The sequence below is a fragment of the Amblyraja radiata genome, chromosome 20 (assembly GCF_010909765.2).
Source record: "Amblyraja radiata isolate CabotCenter1 chromosome 20, sAmbRad1.1.pri, whole genome shotgun sequence".
NCBI lineage: Eukaryota > Metazoa > Chordata > Chondrichthyes > Rajiformes > Rajidae > Amblyraja > Amblyraja radiata.
Window position 1 is genome coordinate 4571772 of NC_045975.1, and position 15462 is coordinate 4587233.

General features: G+C 46.0%; 1 protein-coding gene across 1 annotated transcript in view; it reads right to left on the minus strand.

The window, feature by feature from the left end:
• The window catches only part of prmt3 (protein arginine methyltransferase 3), a 141141-nt gene that overhangs the window by 37780 nt on the left and 87899 nt on the right, over window positions 1-15462 (minus strand). The window contains exon 13 of the mRNA XM_033038674.1: window positions 12777-12863. Coding sequence (XP_032894565.1) covers window positions 12777-12863 — 87 coding nt within the window. The remainder of the gene's footprint in view (window positions 1-12776; window positions 12864-15462) is intronic.

Below are 15462 nucleotides of genomic sequence, written 5' to 3' on the forward strand. Positions count from 1 at the left end.
TACACTGCATTGAGGGGGCAATTGTTTATCTATGCATTCTCTCCTTTTCTGCATCATCAGTCGGGTATTACGAAAAATACAACAAGACTCAGTGTCTGTTAATTGGTAGTGCTGATTGGCCTACTTAACCATGGTTCCCTGTGATACTCAACATGGGGTTTAACCATGTATCACCATCCTGAAACAACCAGATTATTGGTTCATCCCGTAACAGGGGAACCCATCCATGTCAAAAACAACAAACCTATCAATTTGTAGTCTAAAGAAACCTCTACTGCAACTGGGACTGGCGGACCGAACATTGAACATTATCTCAGCGGGCCAAAGGCAGTCCACCAAAAACTATATCTGGTATACATCAGGAAATGGGAGATATACTGTCACAGAAACAACATCACCTACAGTTTGATGAACATAACGTCTGTTCTCGAATTCCTGGCAGGCCTCCATTATGATGAGGGGCTCAGTTACAGTGCCATTAACTGCGCCAGAAGTGCCCTACCAACATATCTATGGCGAGGATCAGAGCGTCATTCTGTTGGGACTCACCCCTGGTAACCAAACTTATGAGGGGAATTTTTAATATCTATCCCCCAAGAGCCAGGTACTCTCTAAATGGGATGTGAGTATTGCCCTAACGTTGCTAAGGAATTGGTCTCCAGCAACAGCTCTGTCCCTGCAAAGACTGACGCACAAAACTGTCATGCTGATGGGTTTGGTCACGGCACTAAGGGTACAGTCGTACATAAGTTAAGGCTGGACTATATGACTTCTTCAACAGGAATATAACGTTTCATATTACGAATTAGTCAAATAGAACAGTCTGTTCTGTTTGACTAATTCGTAATATGAAACGTTATATTCCTGTTGAAGAAGTCATCAGGCCTCAAAATAGAATTTAGGGATTACCCTACAGATATCGTCTCTGTATAATAAGACAATTATTGTTCTATATGGAGAACACCAAAAACATCTGAGGCTATGAGATGGCACTACTAATCAGCCACAAACAAACCCACAAAAAAAAAAAAAAAAAAAAAGTGTTGGTTCAAACTATTTCCAGATGGCTGAAACAGGTTTTAACAACAGCTGGGGTGGATACTAACATATTCAAATCTTATTCCACCAGGGCTGCAACTACATCGGCAGCTATGAAGTTGGATGTACCAATGAACCAAATCCTCGATACAGCAGGATGGATCAGGGGAAAATGTTCCAACTATTCTACCACAAACCAGTAGTTAAACTGGAATTTTGCAGAGCCAATTTTAAGTTCTGTAATATAATTTCACCCCATAAATAGGGGCTATAATTTGTTATTAACAATTTATCATGGATTTCAATGTTGGATTCATGTCTAAACATGTTAACACAATTCCTCCCACAGTCAATTAAGGCAGATGTGATGCATGGACTCGTTTCCACGGCATGAAATCACAGAGCTTTGAAATCTTCACGTAGTCACTCACGTGACTCCGAAGTAAAACAGTAAGATTAAACGAGAACTTACCAGTTCGAAGTTTGATCGTTATTTTAAGAGGAGTACGTTGAGGGAATACGTGCCCTCCGCTCCCACCCTTGATCATATACTCAACTGGTATTTTCTTCTCTAATCTTACTATGTTCAGCCATTTCAGTTATCTGTGATTTCACACCGCTGCTTTGAAGAATGACACGCATGCGTCTTGGTGGGGTTCTTCACGTATTCCCTCAACGTACTCCTCATAAAATAACGATCAAACTTCGAACTGGTAAGTTCTCGTTTAATCTTACTATTTTTGTGGCTAACCAGTGGCTTGCATCTTGCAGTGTAGCCTCTGTATTTCTGTTCATGAAGTCTTCTGCGGACAATGGTCATTGACAAATCCACACCCGACTTCTGAAGAGTGTTTCTGATCTGTCGGAAAGGTGTTTGGGGATTTTTCTTTATTATAGAGAGACAATTCTCCTGTCATCAGCTGTGGAGGTCTTCCTTGGCCTGCCAGTCCCTTTGCGATTAGTAAGCTCACTAGTGCTCCCTTTCTTCTTAATGATGTTCCAAACAGTTGATTTTGGTGAGCCTTAGGTTTGGCTGATGTCTCTAACAGTTTTATTCTTGTTTCTCAGTCTCATAATGGCTTCTTTGACTTTCATTGGCACAACTTTGTTCCTCATGTTGATAAACAGCAATAAACTTTTCCAAAGATGATAGAAAGACAGAAGGAAAGACTAGGTGCCGAGAGCTCTCTTATACCTGCATTAAGGAGGCAATTAAACACACCTGAGCAATTACAAACACCTGTGAAGCCATGTGTCCCAAACATTATGGTGCCCTGAAATGGGGGGGACTATGAATAAACACAGCTGTAATTTCTACATGGTGAAACCAAAATGTATAAAAATACCCTTTAATAAAATCTGATAATGTGCACTTTAACTACATGTAATTTTTTTCTATTACAAATCTCAAATTGTGAAATTCAGAGGCAAATAAATAAACGACAGGTCTTTGTCCCAAACATTATGGAGGGCATTATGGAGGGCACTGAGTATAGGAGCAAAGATCCTTCTGCAGTTGTACAGTGCCCTAGTGAGACCACACCTGGAGTATTGTGTGCAGTTTTGGTCTCCAAATTTGAGGAAGGACATTCTTGCTATTGAGGGAGTGCAGCGTAGATTTACAAGGTTAATTCCCGGGATGGCGGGACTGTCATATGCTGAGAGAATGGAGCGGCTGGGCTTGTATCCTCTGGAATTTAGAAGGATGAGAGGGATTTTCATTGAAACATATAAGATTGTTAAGGGATTGGACACACTAGAGCCAGGAAACATGTTCCCGGTGTTGGGGGAGTCCAGAACCAGGGGCCACAGTTTAAGAATAAGTGGTAAGCCATTTAGAACAGAGACGAGAAAACACTTTTTCACACAGAGAGTTGTGAGTCTTTGGAATTCTCTGCCTGAGAGGGCGGTGGAGGCCGGTTCTCTGGATGCTTTCAATAGAGAGCTAGGTGGGGCTTTTAAAAATAGCGGAGTCAGGGGATATGGGGAGTAGGCAGGAACGGGGTACTGATGGTGGATGATCAGCCATTGAATGGCGGTGCTGGCTCGAACGGCCGAATGTCCTACTCCTGCACCTTTTGTCTATTACATGCAGGACACACTAGGTAGTAGGTTCTGCCCATTTTCTACATTGCATCGAACAAATCTCTGCATTAAAACTCAAAACAATGCCAGCATAATGAATAATAAATAAGACTGAGAAGGTTCACGACCCGAAACGTCACCCATTCCTTTTCTCCAGAGATGCTGCCTCTCCCACTGAGATACTCCAGCATTTTGTGTCTATCTTCGATTTAAACCAGCATCTGCAGTTCTTTCCTAACATTTTTGCGTGATGGATTCCTTCATGTGGGAAAGCAGAGGCTATTTTAATATAAATCAGCATTTGGGATTTCACTCTGATTGTCAGACGTGATAAAGAGAGAAGAGCCCGAGAGAATGTGAACGACCAAGTCTGTTCTCATCGTTAATGAGTTTAAATGTACCTTCTGCTGTGGATTAGCTGAGCCTGACGGAGAGAAATGCCCGTCAGAATTGGCACGCTAGGCCTTTGCAAGATAACATTGCAGCACGGTGGCGCAGCGGTAGAGTTGCTGCCTTGCAGCGATTGCAACGCCGGAGCCCCGGGTTCGATCCCGACTACGGGTGCTGTCTGTACTCTCCAAGATCTCCAGTTTCCTCCCACACCCCAAAGACGTACAGGTTTGTAGGTTAAATGGCTTTGTAAAATTGTAAATTGTCCTTAGTGTTTGTAGGATAGTATTAATGTGCGGGGATCGCTGGTCGGCACAGACTCGGCGGGCCGAAGGGCCTGATTCCACGCTGTATCTCTAAACTAAACTAAACTAAATATCGCATCCTGGTGCATGTACAAAGATGGTGGGTGGGAAGAATGAATGAATGAATATTTTCGCATGTGATAAGTCATAGTGAAACTCTTTGCTTGCAGACTCAAGGTATGCGAAGAGTCACCACATAAAGAGCGTTGACACGCAGAACGGCGGTTCCCTCCTCTTTGTTTGGACACGCTGGTGGCAGGAAATATGTTCCCGATGTTGGGGGAGTCCAGAACCAGGGGCCACAGTTTAAGAATAAGGAGTAAGCCATTTAGAACGGAGACGAGGAAACACTTTTTTTCACAGGGAGTGGTGAGTCTGTGGAATTCTCTGCCTCAGTGGGCGGTGGAGGCAGGTTCACTGGATGCTTTCAAGAGAGGGCTCTTAAAAATAGCGGAGTCAGGGGATATGGGGAGAAGGCTGGAACGGGGTACTGATTGGGGATGATCAGCCATGATCACATTGAATGGCGGTGCTGGTTCGAAGAGCCAAATGGCCTACTCCTGCACCTATTGTCTATTGTCTATTGTTTGCGCGCAGTATCTCTAAACCAAACTAAAACGAAATGGTCCAGGCACGTTAGGAACTGAACTGAAATATCCCTGAAGTGATGGAAGTGTGTTCTCTTGCGAAAGAGGTTGGCTTATTCTAAGGGTGGGGGGAGGGGGGGGGGGGGGGGGAATGTTCACTTAATTAACATTTTTAACCTGTGCCCTGTTCGGCAAAATGCTGGGACTTGTCAGCTATTCAGTGTACGAGGAATCAAAGCAATGACGTGGGTAGATGTGGTGAAGTGGTTGAGCATAAAGACAGGGGCTGATTATTATGGAGAAGTGGGCAAAGGGAATGACAGGCAGAGCTCACTGCAGTGAAAGCATTAATAATTAGCACCATCATCACTATCATCATCAGCCGCAAAATCATTTATCTCTTTTTTCTTCCCCCCCGCCCCCCTTCTCTTTACCCCTATCATGCTTCCACAGTGTGTGTTGTTCGGACCCGATACAATTAGGCAGCTGGTCGCTCGAGTGGAAGGATAATGTGCTTTTGATAGAGTGAACCCAAGCGTGGAAAATAAACACTGCCCGTCCTTGCGGGATGGCTGGCGTGTGGAACTGCCCCGTGCTTAGCGTTAAAGGTCTCGGGCAGTGTCCCCGTTTTTTAAACGACAAGTGCCTCGCCCGGCACTTTGAGAAAACGAGCTGCGCTGCCGAGGCGAGGAAAGGCGGCGTTGGCTCACTGACATCCAGAGAGGGGCCAGTCCGGCGTGGTGCAAGCCCTGGCAGTCTCAGGGAAACATAATGGAACAACAGGGGCACGTGTGCTCCAAGCTGCTCGCCCCCAGGGGCCAGCCGCAACCCGAAACAATTTAGCAGAGAATCACTCCTTCTTAATGATTTAATGTCTGGCTGCGTTATGCAATTTGCACCAAAGAGCCACTGTGTAAAAATTCTCGCCGTAGTCAAAGAGCTAAGGGCCTGTCCCAATTGCCGATTTTTTCGGCGACTGCCGGCGTCATATCAGTGTCGCCAAAAGATTTTGAACATTTTAAAATCCAGCGGCGACAAAAAAAATGTTGCTACACTTGAAATAACACCGCGCATCAATAAGACGTCACGGCGCATCACGTCGCGAATTTTTCGGTGATCTTATACGTCAGTCAATGATGCCAGCAGTCGCCGAAAAAATCGCCAAGTGGGACAGGCCCTTCAGGGCTGCACAGAAAACATGCATCTTCGGCCCATCGAGTCCATGCTGGCCTCATGTGCGGGAAGGAACTGAACCCAAAACCGAAGATACAAACCTGCACGTGTTTGGAGTGTGGGAGGAATCCGGAGCAGCCGGAGAAAACCCACGCAGGTCACGGGGAGAGCATACAAACTCCGTACAGACAGCACCCATGGTCATTATCGAACCCGGGTCTCTGGTGCCGTAAGGCAGCAACTCTACCGCTGCGCCACCGTGCCGCCCCCTTTCATCTAAAAGATTTACACCAAAGATAGACACAAAAAACTCAGCAGGTTTAGACAGCATCTATGTCTATCCTACATAGATCTCTTTGTATCCTCCTCACATAGGCTTATGATTCTGATTACCATGTGTACCGAGGTACAGTGAAAAGCTTTGTTTTAGATCATAAGACATAGGAGCAGAATTAGGCCATTCGGCCCATCGACTCTGCTCCGCCATTCTCCTGCCTTCTCCCCATAACCCTTGACACCCGCACTAATCAACAACCCATCAATCTCCGCTTTAAGAACACCCAATGACTTGGTCTCCACAGCCACCTGTGGCAATGAGTTGCGCAGGTTCACCACCCTCTGGCTGAAGAAATTGTTCCTCATCTCCATTCTAAAAGTACGTCCTTTTATTCTGAGGCTGTGGCCTCTGGTCCTAGACTCTCCCACTAGTGGAAACATCCTCTCCACATCCACTCTATCTACCCTTTTACACACTATCCAATCAAATTGAACAATATAAATATACAGTGTATGAAAGAGTGTGAGAGCATGTGTGAGTATGTGAGAGAGTGTGTGTGTGTGTGTGTGTGTGTGTGTGTGTGTGTGTGAGAGTGTGTGAGTGTGTATGTGTGTGTGTGTGAGTGCGTGAGTGTGTGTGTGTGTGTGAGTGCGTGTGTGAGTGCGTGTGAGTGCGTGTGTGCGTGTGTGTGTGTGTGAGTGTGTGAGAGTGTGTGTGTGTGTGTGTGTGCGTGTGTGTGTGTGTGAGTGTGTGAGAGTGTGTGTGTGTGAGTGTGTGTGTGTGTGAGAGTGTGTGTGTGTGTGTGTGTGTGTGTGTGTGTGTGTGTGTGTGTGTGTGTGTGTGTGTGTGTGTGAGTGTGTGTGTGTGTGTCTGAGAGTGTGAGAGAGAGTGTGTGAGAGGGTGTGTGACAGTGTGCGAGTGTGTGAGTATGAGAAAGTGTGTGAGTGAGTGTGCATGAGAGAGTGTGTGTGCGAGTGTGTGTGTGTGTGTGTAAGAGTGTGTGTGAAAGAGTGTGGGAGTGTGTATGTGTGAGTGTGTGTACGAGTGTGTGAGTGTGCAACAGAGAGAGAACATGTGTGAGTGAGAGTGTGTGCATGAGAAATAGTGTGTGTGTGAGAGTGTGTACGAGAGAGAATGTGTGTGAGAGTGAGTTTGTGTGTATGAGAGAATATGTGTGAGTGTGAATGTGAGAGAGAGAGTTGTGTGTGTGTGAAGTGTATATTTGTGTGTGAGTGTGAATAATTGTATTTGCACTGGGTTGTGACCTGTGACTCACTGGTACAAGGCCCCTTGGTTCAAACACACTTAAACCTTTAATAGTCGAAGTGCTCACAATGCATGGCAGCAACAATAGTTTAACAAAGACATCCATTTAAGCTGCTCTTTTGTACATTTGCAATAAAGACTGTTGAACCATTTGCAAAGCTTAAAATGCTTTTGTCAACAGAGACAATAACCATAGCCCTCTTACGTAAATGCTCCAGAATTTCAGGTTTTTGTGCTTCTTGCGATGACTCAGGGATGATCCTTGCTACAAACTTTTCTCTGCATAAAGGTCTGCCTTGCATAATGAAACATAACCCAGTTCCACACGATCCACCCATCCAGATGTTAACAATACGATAGATGGGTCACGGTGGCGCAGCGGTAGAGTTGCTGCTTTACAGCGAATGCAGCGCCGGAGACCCAGGTTCCATCCCAATTATGGGTGCTGTCTGTATGGAGTTTGCACGTTCTCCCCGTGACCTGCGTGGGATTTCGCCGAGATCTTCGGTTTCCTCCCACATTCCAAAGACGTACAGGTTTGTAGGTTAATTGGCTCGGTAAATGTAAAATTGTCCCTAGTGGGTGTAGGATAGTGTAAATGTGCAGGGATCGATGGTCAGCAGGGACCCCAAGGGCCTGTTTCCGTGCTGTATCTCTAAACTAAACCCAGGGTTCGATCCTGACCACGGGTGCTATCTGTACGGAGTTTGTACATTCTCCCCGTGACCCGTGTGGGTTTTCTCCGGGTGCTCCGGTTTCCTGCCCCATTCTGCAGATATTCAGATTCGTAGGTTAATAGTTTAGTTTAGTTCAGAGATACAGCGTGGAAACAGGCCCTTCGGCCCACCTAGTCCGCACCGACCAGCGATCTCCGCACACTAACACTATCCACCATACACTAGGGGCAATTTTACATTTCACACCAAGCCACTTAACCTACATTGGAGTGTGGAGGGAAACTGAGCTTCAATTGGCTTCGGTGAAAATTGTAAATTGTCCCCAATGTGTGTCGGATAGTGTTAATGTGCGGGGATCGCTGGTCGGCATGTTTCAGTGGGCTGAAGGGCCTGTATCCGCACTGTATCTCTAAACCAAACCAGTCTTCTGCTCTGACTTAAAGCTGACAGTCCACGGGACACCAGTGATCCCTGTCCTCCTATAGGCTTTGTCGACCTGGAATAATTGTCAGAGGAATCTTAAGGCACTGGAAAAATACCACCACAGTCTCTGCAAATCCTCCACATTTACTGCAAGGAAAACAGAAGCACATCAGTGCCTTCCTCTAAGTTCACATCCCATCGTTGAGGCCAGAGTTAGTCCCAGTTGGCAACTTTCCACCAGCCATATTGTCTCCATGCCTAACACCAGTCTCCCAGACAGACAGACGATTACCATGTGTTTAAGAAGGAACTGCAGATGCTGGAAAATCGAAGGTAGACAAAAATGCTGGAGGAACTCAGCGGGTGCAGCAGCATCTATGGAGCGAAGGAAATAGGCAACGTTTCGGGCCCAAACCCTTCTTCAGACTGATGGGAGGTTGGGAGGGGGGCGGGGAGAAGACAGGAGAAAGGAGGAGGAGCCCGAGGGCTGAGGGAGAGATAGGAAGGGGAGGAGACAGCAAGGGCTAACAAAATTGGGAGAATTCAATGTTCGTGCCCCCAGGATTCAGACTTCCCAAGCGGAATATGAGATGCTGTTCCTCCAATTTCCGGTGGTGCTCGCTCTGGCCATGGAGGAGACCCAGGACAGAGAGAGGTCGGATACGGAATGGGAGGGGGAGTTGAAGTGCTGAGCCACCGGGAGGTCAGGTTGGCTAATGCGGACCGAGCGGAGGTGTTCGGCGAAACGATCGCCAAGCAGTTTCTCCAGCATTTTTGAGTACAGACGATTACCATGTTCTTTAGACTTTAAAGAGCGGAATCTGAGACCAAGCTGACCAGCGATCACCTGGTACACCAGCACTATCCCACACACACTCGGGACAATTTACGATTTCTCCCGGAGCCAATCGCGAAGGATGGTTCAGTTGCCTGATAACAGCTGGGAAGAAACTGTCCCTGAATCTGGAGGACTCTGCTTCTTGCCGGCGCTTTAGAAATGCTATCTGTTGCTTCAGTACATTAATGGCCCCGTAGCAGAAGCGTCCACATCGCAGGGCTGGAAGCTGGAAGTATCCTGAGCTCATTCTGCTACCACCATCATCTATTGTGACAAGTGATGGCTCCCACTGATTGTCGCCGGAAGCTTGCGTCCTTTATAGAACGCACCCTGACAGCGAGGCCAACTATTTGTAACAATTACTACAAATATAAGGTGCAACAGTACTTTAAAAAGAAATGGTTTCAGGATGTGGGAAGGGGGGATGAAAAATACGAAGTTGGTATATCCCTTTCTTAACCGGTCTTCATAAGAGAGCTTTTGTTTCTTATTCTCTCTTTTCTTTTTACGGCCTATTTCTTAACTTTTTACCTTAACTTTTTGCTTAAAAGGTCTCTCTTTTTGATCATTTTTTCACAGTATCACGATTTCTTCTCACTTTCTTTACTTTCCTTACTTTTCTCTCTTTTTAAAGCTTAAAAAATGAAGTGGTCCAATAAATGTAATAAGTTATACTTGGCTTGTATTATTGTAATGTACTGTACTTCTAATAAATAACATTATTTAAAAAAAACTTTTGTAACAAGATGGAATAGCCGAATTTTGGATGAGTGATAGAGTGATAGTGTGGAAACAGGCCCTTCGGCCCAACTTGCCCACATGGGCCAACATGTCCCAGCTACACTGGTCGCACCGACATGCATGTGGCCCATATCACTCTATTACTGGATATGTCCTATCCATGTACCTGTCTAAATATTTCTGAAAAGTTGCAATAGTCCCTGTCTCACCTACCTCCTCTGGCAGCTTGTTCCTTTGTGTGAAAAAGTGACCCCTCAGATTCCTATTAAATCTTTTCCCCTTCACCTTAAACCTGTTTCATCTGGTCCTTGACTACCCTGCTCTAGGCAAGAGACTCTATGCACAATAGACAATAGACAATGGACAATAGGTGCAGGAGTAGGCCATTCAGCCCTTCGAGCCAGCATCGCCATTCAATGTGATCATGGCTGATCATCCACAATCAGTACCCCGTTCCTTCTCCCCATATCCCCTGACTCCATTATCTTTAAGAGCCCTATCTAGCTCTCTCTTGAAAGTATCCAGAGAACCGGCTTCTGAGGCAGAGAATTCCACAGACTCACAACTCTCTGAGTGAAAAAGTGTTTCTTCATCTCCGTTCTAAACGGCTTACCCCTGATTCTTAAACTGTGGCCCCTGGTTCTGGACTCGCCCAACATCGGGAACATGTTTCCTGCCTCCAGCGTGTCCAAACCTTTAATCATCTTATATGTTTCAAATCCCTCTCATCCTTCTAAACTCCAGAGTGTACAAGCCCAGCCGCTCCATTCTCTCAGCATGTGACAGTCCCGCCATCCCGGCTCGATGTATTCCTCAACTATGAATGTACAAGTCACGTATCATGACATATATTTCTGTGATTAAAAATTCAAAGATAAACTTTCAGGTGGATTAATTAGAAAAGATAATTCCACAGTGAGGATTAACTAGTCTTATTTAAATCTTAATGCCAGAAATGACGACAAATTAAAAAGTGAACAAACTGTAACGTACTTCATAATAAGCACATTATGCACTAGCCTTATTCATCAAGTACATTTTGTTATCGCAGATGAGGCCTTGCACTAACTAATAAGCAACTACAGAATATAACAAGAGGTGAAAGATTATTTTTATAACCTGATGAAAGAGTCTAGAGTGTTTTATTGTCATATGTCCCAGATAGAACAGCGAAATTCTTAATTGCTGCAGCACAAAAGAATCTGTAAACAGTACATAATGGGAGAGAGAGAAAAAAAGTGAAATCTAGCATTTACTTGCAATTTAAATTTGTCAGCTTTTGAAGGGACAAGCACACACGTTAATCGACACAAAATGCTGGAGTAACTCGGCGGGACAGGCAACATTTCTGGAGAGAAGGAACGAGTGATGTTTCGGGTCGAGACCCTTCTTCAGGGTCAGAAGAAGGGTCTCAACCGGAAATGTCGCCCGTTCCTTCTCTCCAGAGACGCTGCCTGTCCCGCTGAGTTACTCCATCATTTTGTGTCTATCTTTGGTGTAAACCCAGCATCTGCAGTTCCTTCCTACACACATATGTCCATATTGCCATGCTACAAACATGTAAGTGTACATCCATTAGCTTTGCCCAACACCTCGGCTCAGTTCGCACTAACCAACCTGATCTCCCGGTTGCTCAGCACTTCAACTCCCCCTCCCATTCCCAATCTGACCTTTCTGTCCTGGGCCTCCTCCATTGTCAGACTGAGGCCCAGCACAAATTGGAGGAACAGCACCTCATATTGCGCTTGGATAGTTTACACCCCAGCGGTCTGAACATTGACTTCTCCAATTTTAGATAGCCCTGGCTTTCTCCCTCCTTCCCCTCCCTCTTCCCAGCTCCCCCACTAAGCCGACTGCCTCCGCCTCGTTCTTTCTTTCCCCCCCCCCCCAACCCCACCCCGACATCAGTCTGAAGAAGAGTCGAAACGTCGCCTATTCCTTCGCTCCATAGATGCTGCCTCACCCGCTGAGTTTCTCCAGCATTTTTTGTCTACCTTCGATTTTTCCAGCATCTGCAGTTCTTTCTGAAACATAATGTTTATTGGGGACAAGTTTGCCTTTCCTTGCCCCATATATCCCTCCACGTGGTGCCGTGAGCACAGTCACAATGCAACTGTGCAAGTTTAGTTTTCGTTTCAGAGATAAAGCACGGAAACTGGACCTTCGGCCCATCGAGTCCACACCGACCATCGATCGCCCATCTACACTAGTTCTGTGTTAAACTGATTTCTTGCACCCACTCCCTACACACTAGGGGCAATTTACAGAGGGCCAATTAACCTACAAACCCGCACGTCTTTGGGATGTGGGAGGAAACCGGAGCACCCGGAGGAAACCCACGCGGTCAAGAGTCGAGAGTGTTGTACTGTCAAATGGAACAGTGAAATTCTCACTTGCCGTAGCGCACAGAACATGTAAACGCAGTCTAATAAACGATATAATCAAACGAGAAAGAAAAAGGAGAAAAATGAAATTTAAAAAAAAAAAAATGTAATTATGCGAAATGGAACATGCAAACTCCACACAGACAGCACCCGAGGTCAGGATCGAACCTGGGTCTCTGGCGCTGTGAGGCAGTGGCTCTACCGGCTGTGCCACTGTGCTGCCCTTGGTCCTTAGGTTATTTTATGGGTTATAGTACAGCTCAAGGATAGAGAGTCATAGAATGATTCAGTGTTGAAACAGGCCCTTCGGCCCAACTTGCCCACACCGGCCAACATGTCCCATCTATACTAGTCCCACCTGCCCACGTGGGGGTCCATATCCCTCCAAACCTGTCTTATCCATGTACCTTTCTTAAATGTTGGGGTAGTCTCTGCCTCAACTACCTCCTCTGTCAACTCGTTCCATACACCCACCACCCTGGCTATATATAGGTTATCCTACAGTCATTTTCATTCCAATAAAAGCACTTCATTATTCAATCTTGATCTTGCTTCTCTTAGTCAGATATGTCTCAGTCAGAGATCAACTCACCATACACTCTTGATCTTTGGTTATCTTCAGTGAATACTCCGAGGAGAAATCCAAATCTGACATTCCGACAGTATTGCAGTCTATGGTCTGAAATTAAAAAAAACCACAGGTATTCAGAAAATTAAAAATTAAAAAAACACAAGTATCAGAAAATTGTTTGTTAATGCACCAGGAACACAGAACGAACAAGCGGTGCAGTGTTCGAGTCGCTGCCTCACAGCCCAGGAGACCCAGGTTCGAGCCTGACCATGGGTGCTGTCTGAGTGTTTAGTTTAGTTTAGTTGAGAGACACAGCGTGGAAACAGGCCCTTCGGCCCACCAGGTCCGTGCCCACCAACGATCATCCATGGAATGGGGTAGTGATCGTGGATGATCAGCCATGATCACATTGAATGGCGGTGCTGACTCGAAGGGCCGAATGGCCTACTCCTGCACGTATTATCTATTACTGTATCCCACACATCGGGGACAATTTACAGAAACCAGATAACCTACGTCTTTGGAATGTGTGAGGAGGCCGGAGGTCCCGGAGAAAACCCATGTGGTCACAGGGAGAACGTGCAAACTCCGTACAGACAGCACCCATAGTCAGGATCGAACCCTGGTCCGTCGGCACTGTAAAGCAGCAACTCTACTGCCGCGCCAATGTGCCGCCCCCCACTGTGGAGTTTGCACGTTCTCCCCGTGACTACGTGGGTTTCCTCCGGGCGCTCCGGTTTCCTTCCACATTCCAAAGACGCGCGGGTTTGTAGGTGAATTTGCTTCTGTTAAAATGACCCCCTAATGTGCGGGGAGTGGGAGCGAATGTGGGATAGCGTGCAACTAGTGTGAATGGGTGATCGATGGTCGGCACGGACTCGACGGGCAGAAGGGCCTGTTTCCGTGCTGCGTTGCTAAACTAAACCAAAAAACTGAACATGATGTGCCGCAAAACGCTAAGTACATCCAATGCTCACTCAGAATGCAAATTGCACTCAGATGTAGAAAATTATCATCCAGAAACTGCTGAAACAGCATTCCACACGGCACTGCATCCATGGAGCCATCTGTTCAATGTAAGTTAGTATTGCCTACCATAAAATAGTAACATCTTGGGCGAGATAATAAAGAACTTCGACATAAATAGCCAGAGAGTCATACAGAATGATGCTCTGTATCTCTAAACTAAACTCAAAAACGAACGCTCACAATTCACAGCCGCATAACATCCGCCGGATGATCAAGTACAAACTCTTTAAATGATGTCTTAGTCACTGATTGTTCCAGAGATTGGTGTAGAACTTGTATTGATCTTTCTTGTGGAAAAAAGAATGAGGCGCTCCGACAAACAATAAGGAGCAATGTTATAAAACTTGGAGGAAGGGAGAAGGCTGTCAACAGATGCACTTATATCCTTGTAGCTGCTACGATAAGTTCCTTGATTTAATAAGTCGAGGCATATTGAGATTTTGCTGTACCTCTGGGGCAAATTTTAATGTGATCAAAAGTAACGGCAGATGTTGCTTTACACCAAAGATAGACTTACAACCCAGCAGTATGAGCGGTGAATTTGCTGATTTTAGCTAACTTCTCCGAACATTCCCCTCCCCCCTTCCCGCCCTCTTGCTCCCCTTCCACAACTAAGAGTCAGTTATAAGTTGCTAGTGTAGCCAAAGTCTGGGATCCCTTGCCGGGGATCGCCGGAGAAGAGCTCTGACCGCCGGTCTGCGGCCTATAACATCCTGCAGCCCCAGTCTGCCGATTCGGGACCTCCAAGATTGATTGTCCTGCCGTCGGAGTTTTGACCATCCCGACGAGAGGTCCTGTACATCGGGCCGTCCGCAGCGGCGACTACGGAGGGTTCATGGCCCTGACCACGGGTGAACAAAGGAGGGGGACTGACTGAACCTTGTTGCCTTCCACCACAGTGAAGAATGCTGTGGTGGATGTTTGTGTTAAATCTCATTGTGTATTGTGTGTGCTTTTTAAGTGTATCGCTGCTGGCAAATTCATTTCACTGCACCTTCGGGTGCATGCGACGAATAAAATTGACTTTGACATTCACTTTGACAACGAATGGTGAATCTGTGGAATTCATTGCCGCAGACGACTGTGGAGGCCAAGTTAATGGATATTTTTAAGGCAGAGATAGATAGATTCTTGATTCTAGGTTATGGGTTACTCTTTCCACTGGCTGGATAGCAAGCAACAAAAAAGCTTTCAACTGTACATAGAAAATAGGTGCAGGAGTAGGCCATTCGGCCCTTCGAGCCTGCACCGCCATTCAATATGATCATGGCTGATCATCCAACTCAGTATCCTGTACCTGCCTTCTCTCCATACCCCCTGATCCATTTAGCCACAAGGGCCACATCTAACTCCCTCTTAAATATAGCTAATGAACTGGCCTCAACTACCTTCTGTGGCAGAGAGTTCCACAGATTCACCACACTCTGTGTGAAAATTTTTTTTCTCATCTCAGTCCTAAAGGATTTCCCCTTTATCCTTAAGCTGTGACCCCTTGTCCTGGACTTCCCGAACATCGGGAACAATCTTCCTGCATCCAGCCTGTCCAACCCTTTAGAATTTTGTAAGTTTCTATAAGATCCCCCCTCAATCTCCTAAATTCTAGCGAGTACAAGCCGAGTCTATCCAGTCTTTCCTCATATGAAAGTCCTGACATCCCAGGAATTACCTCGGTACACGT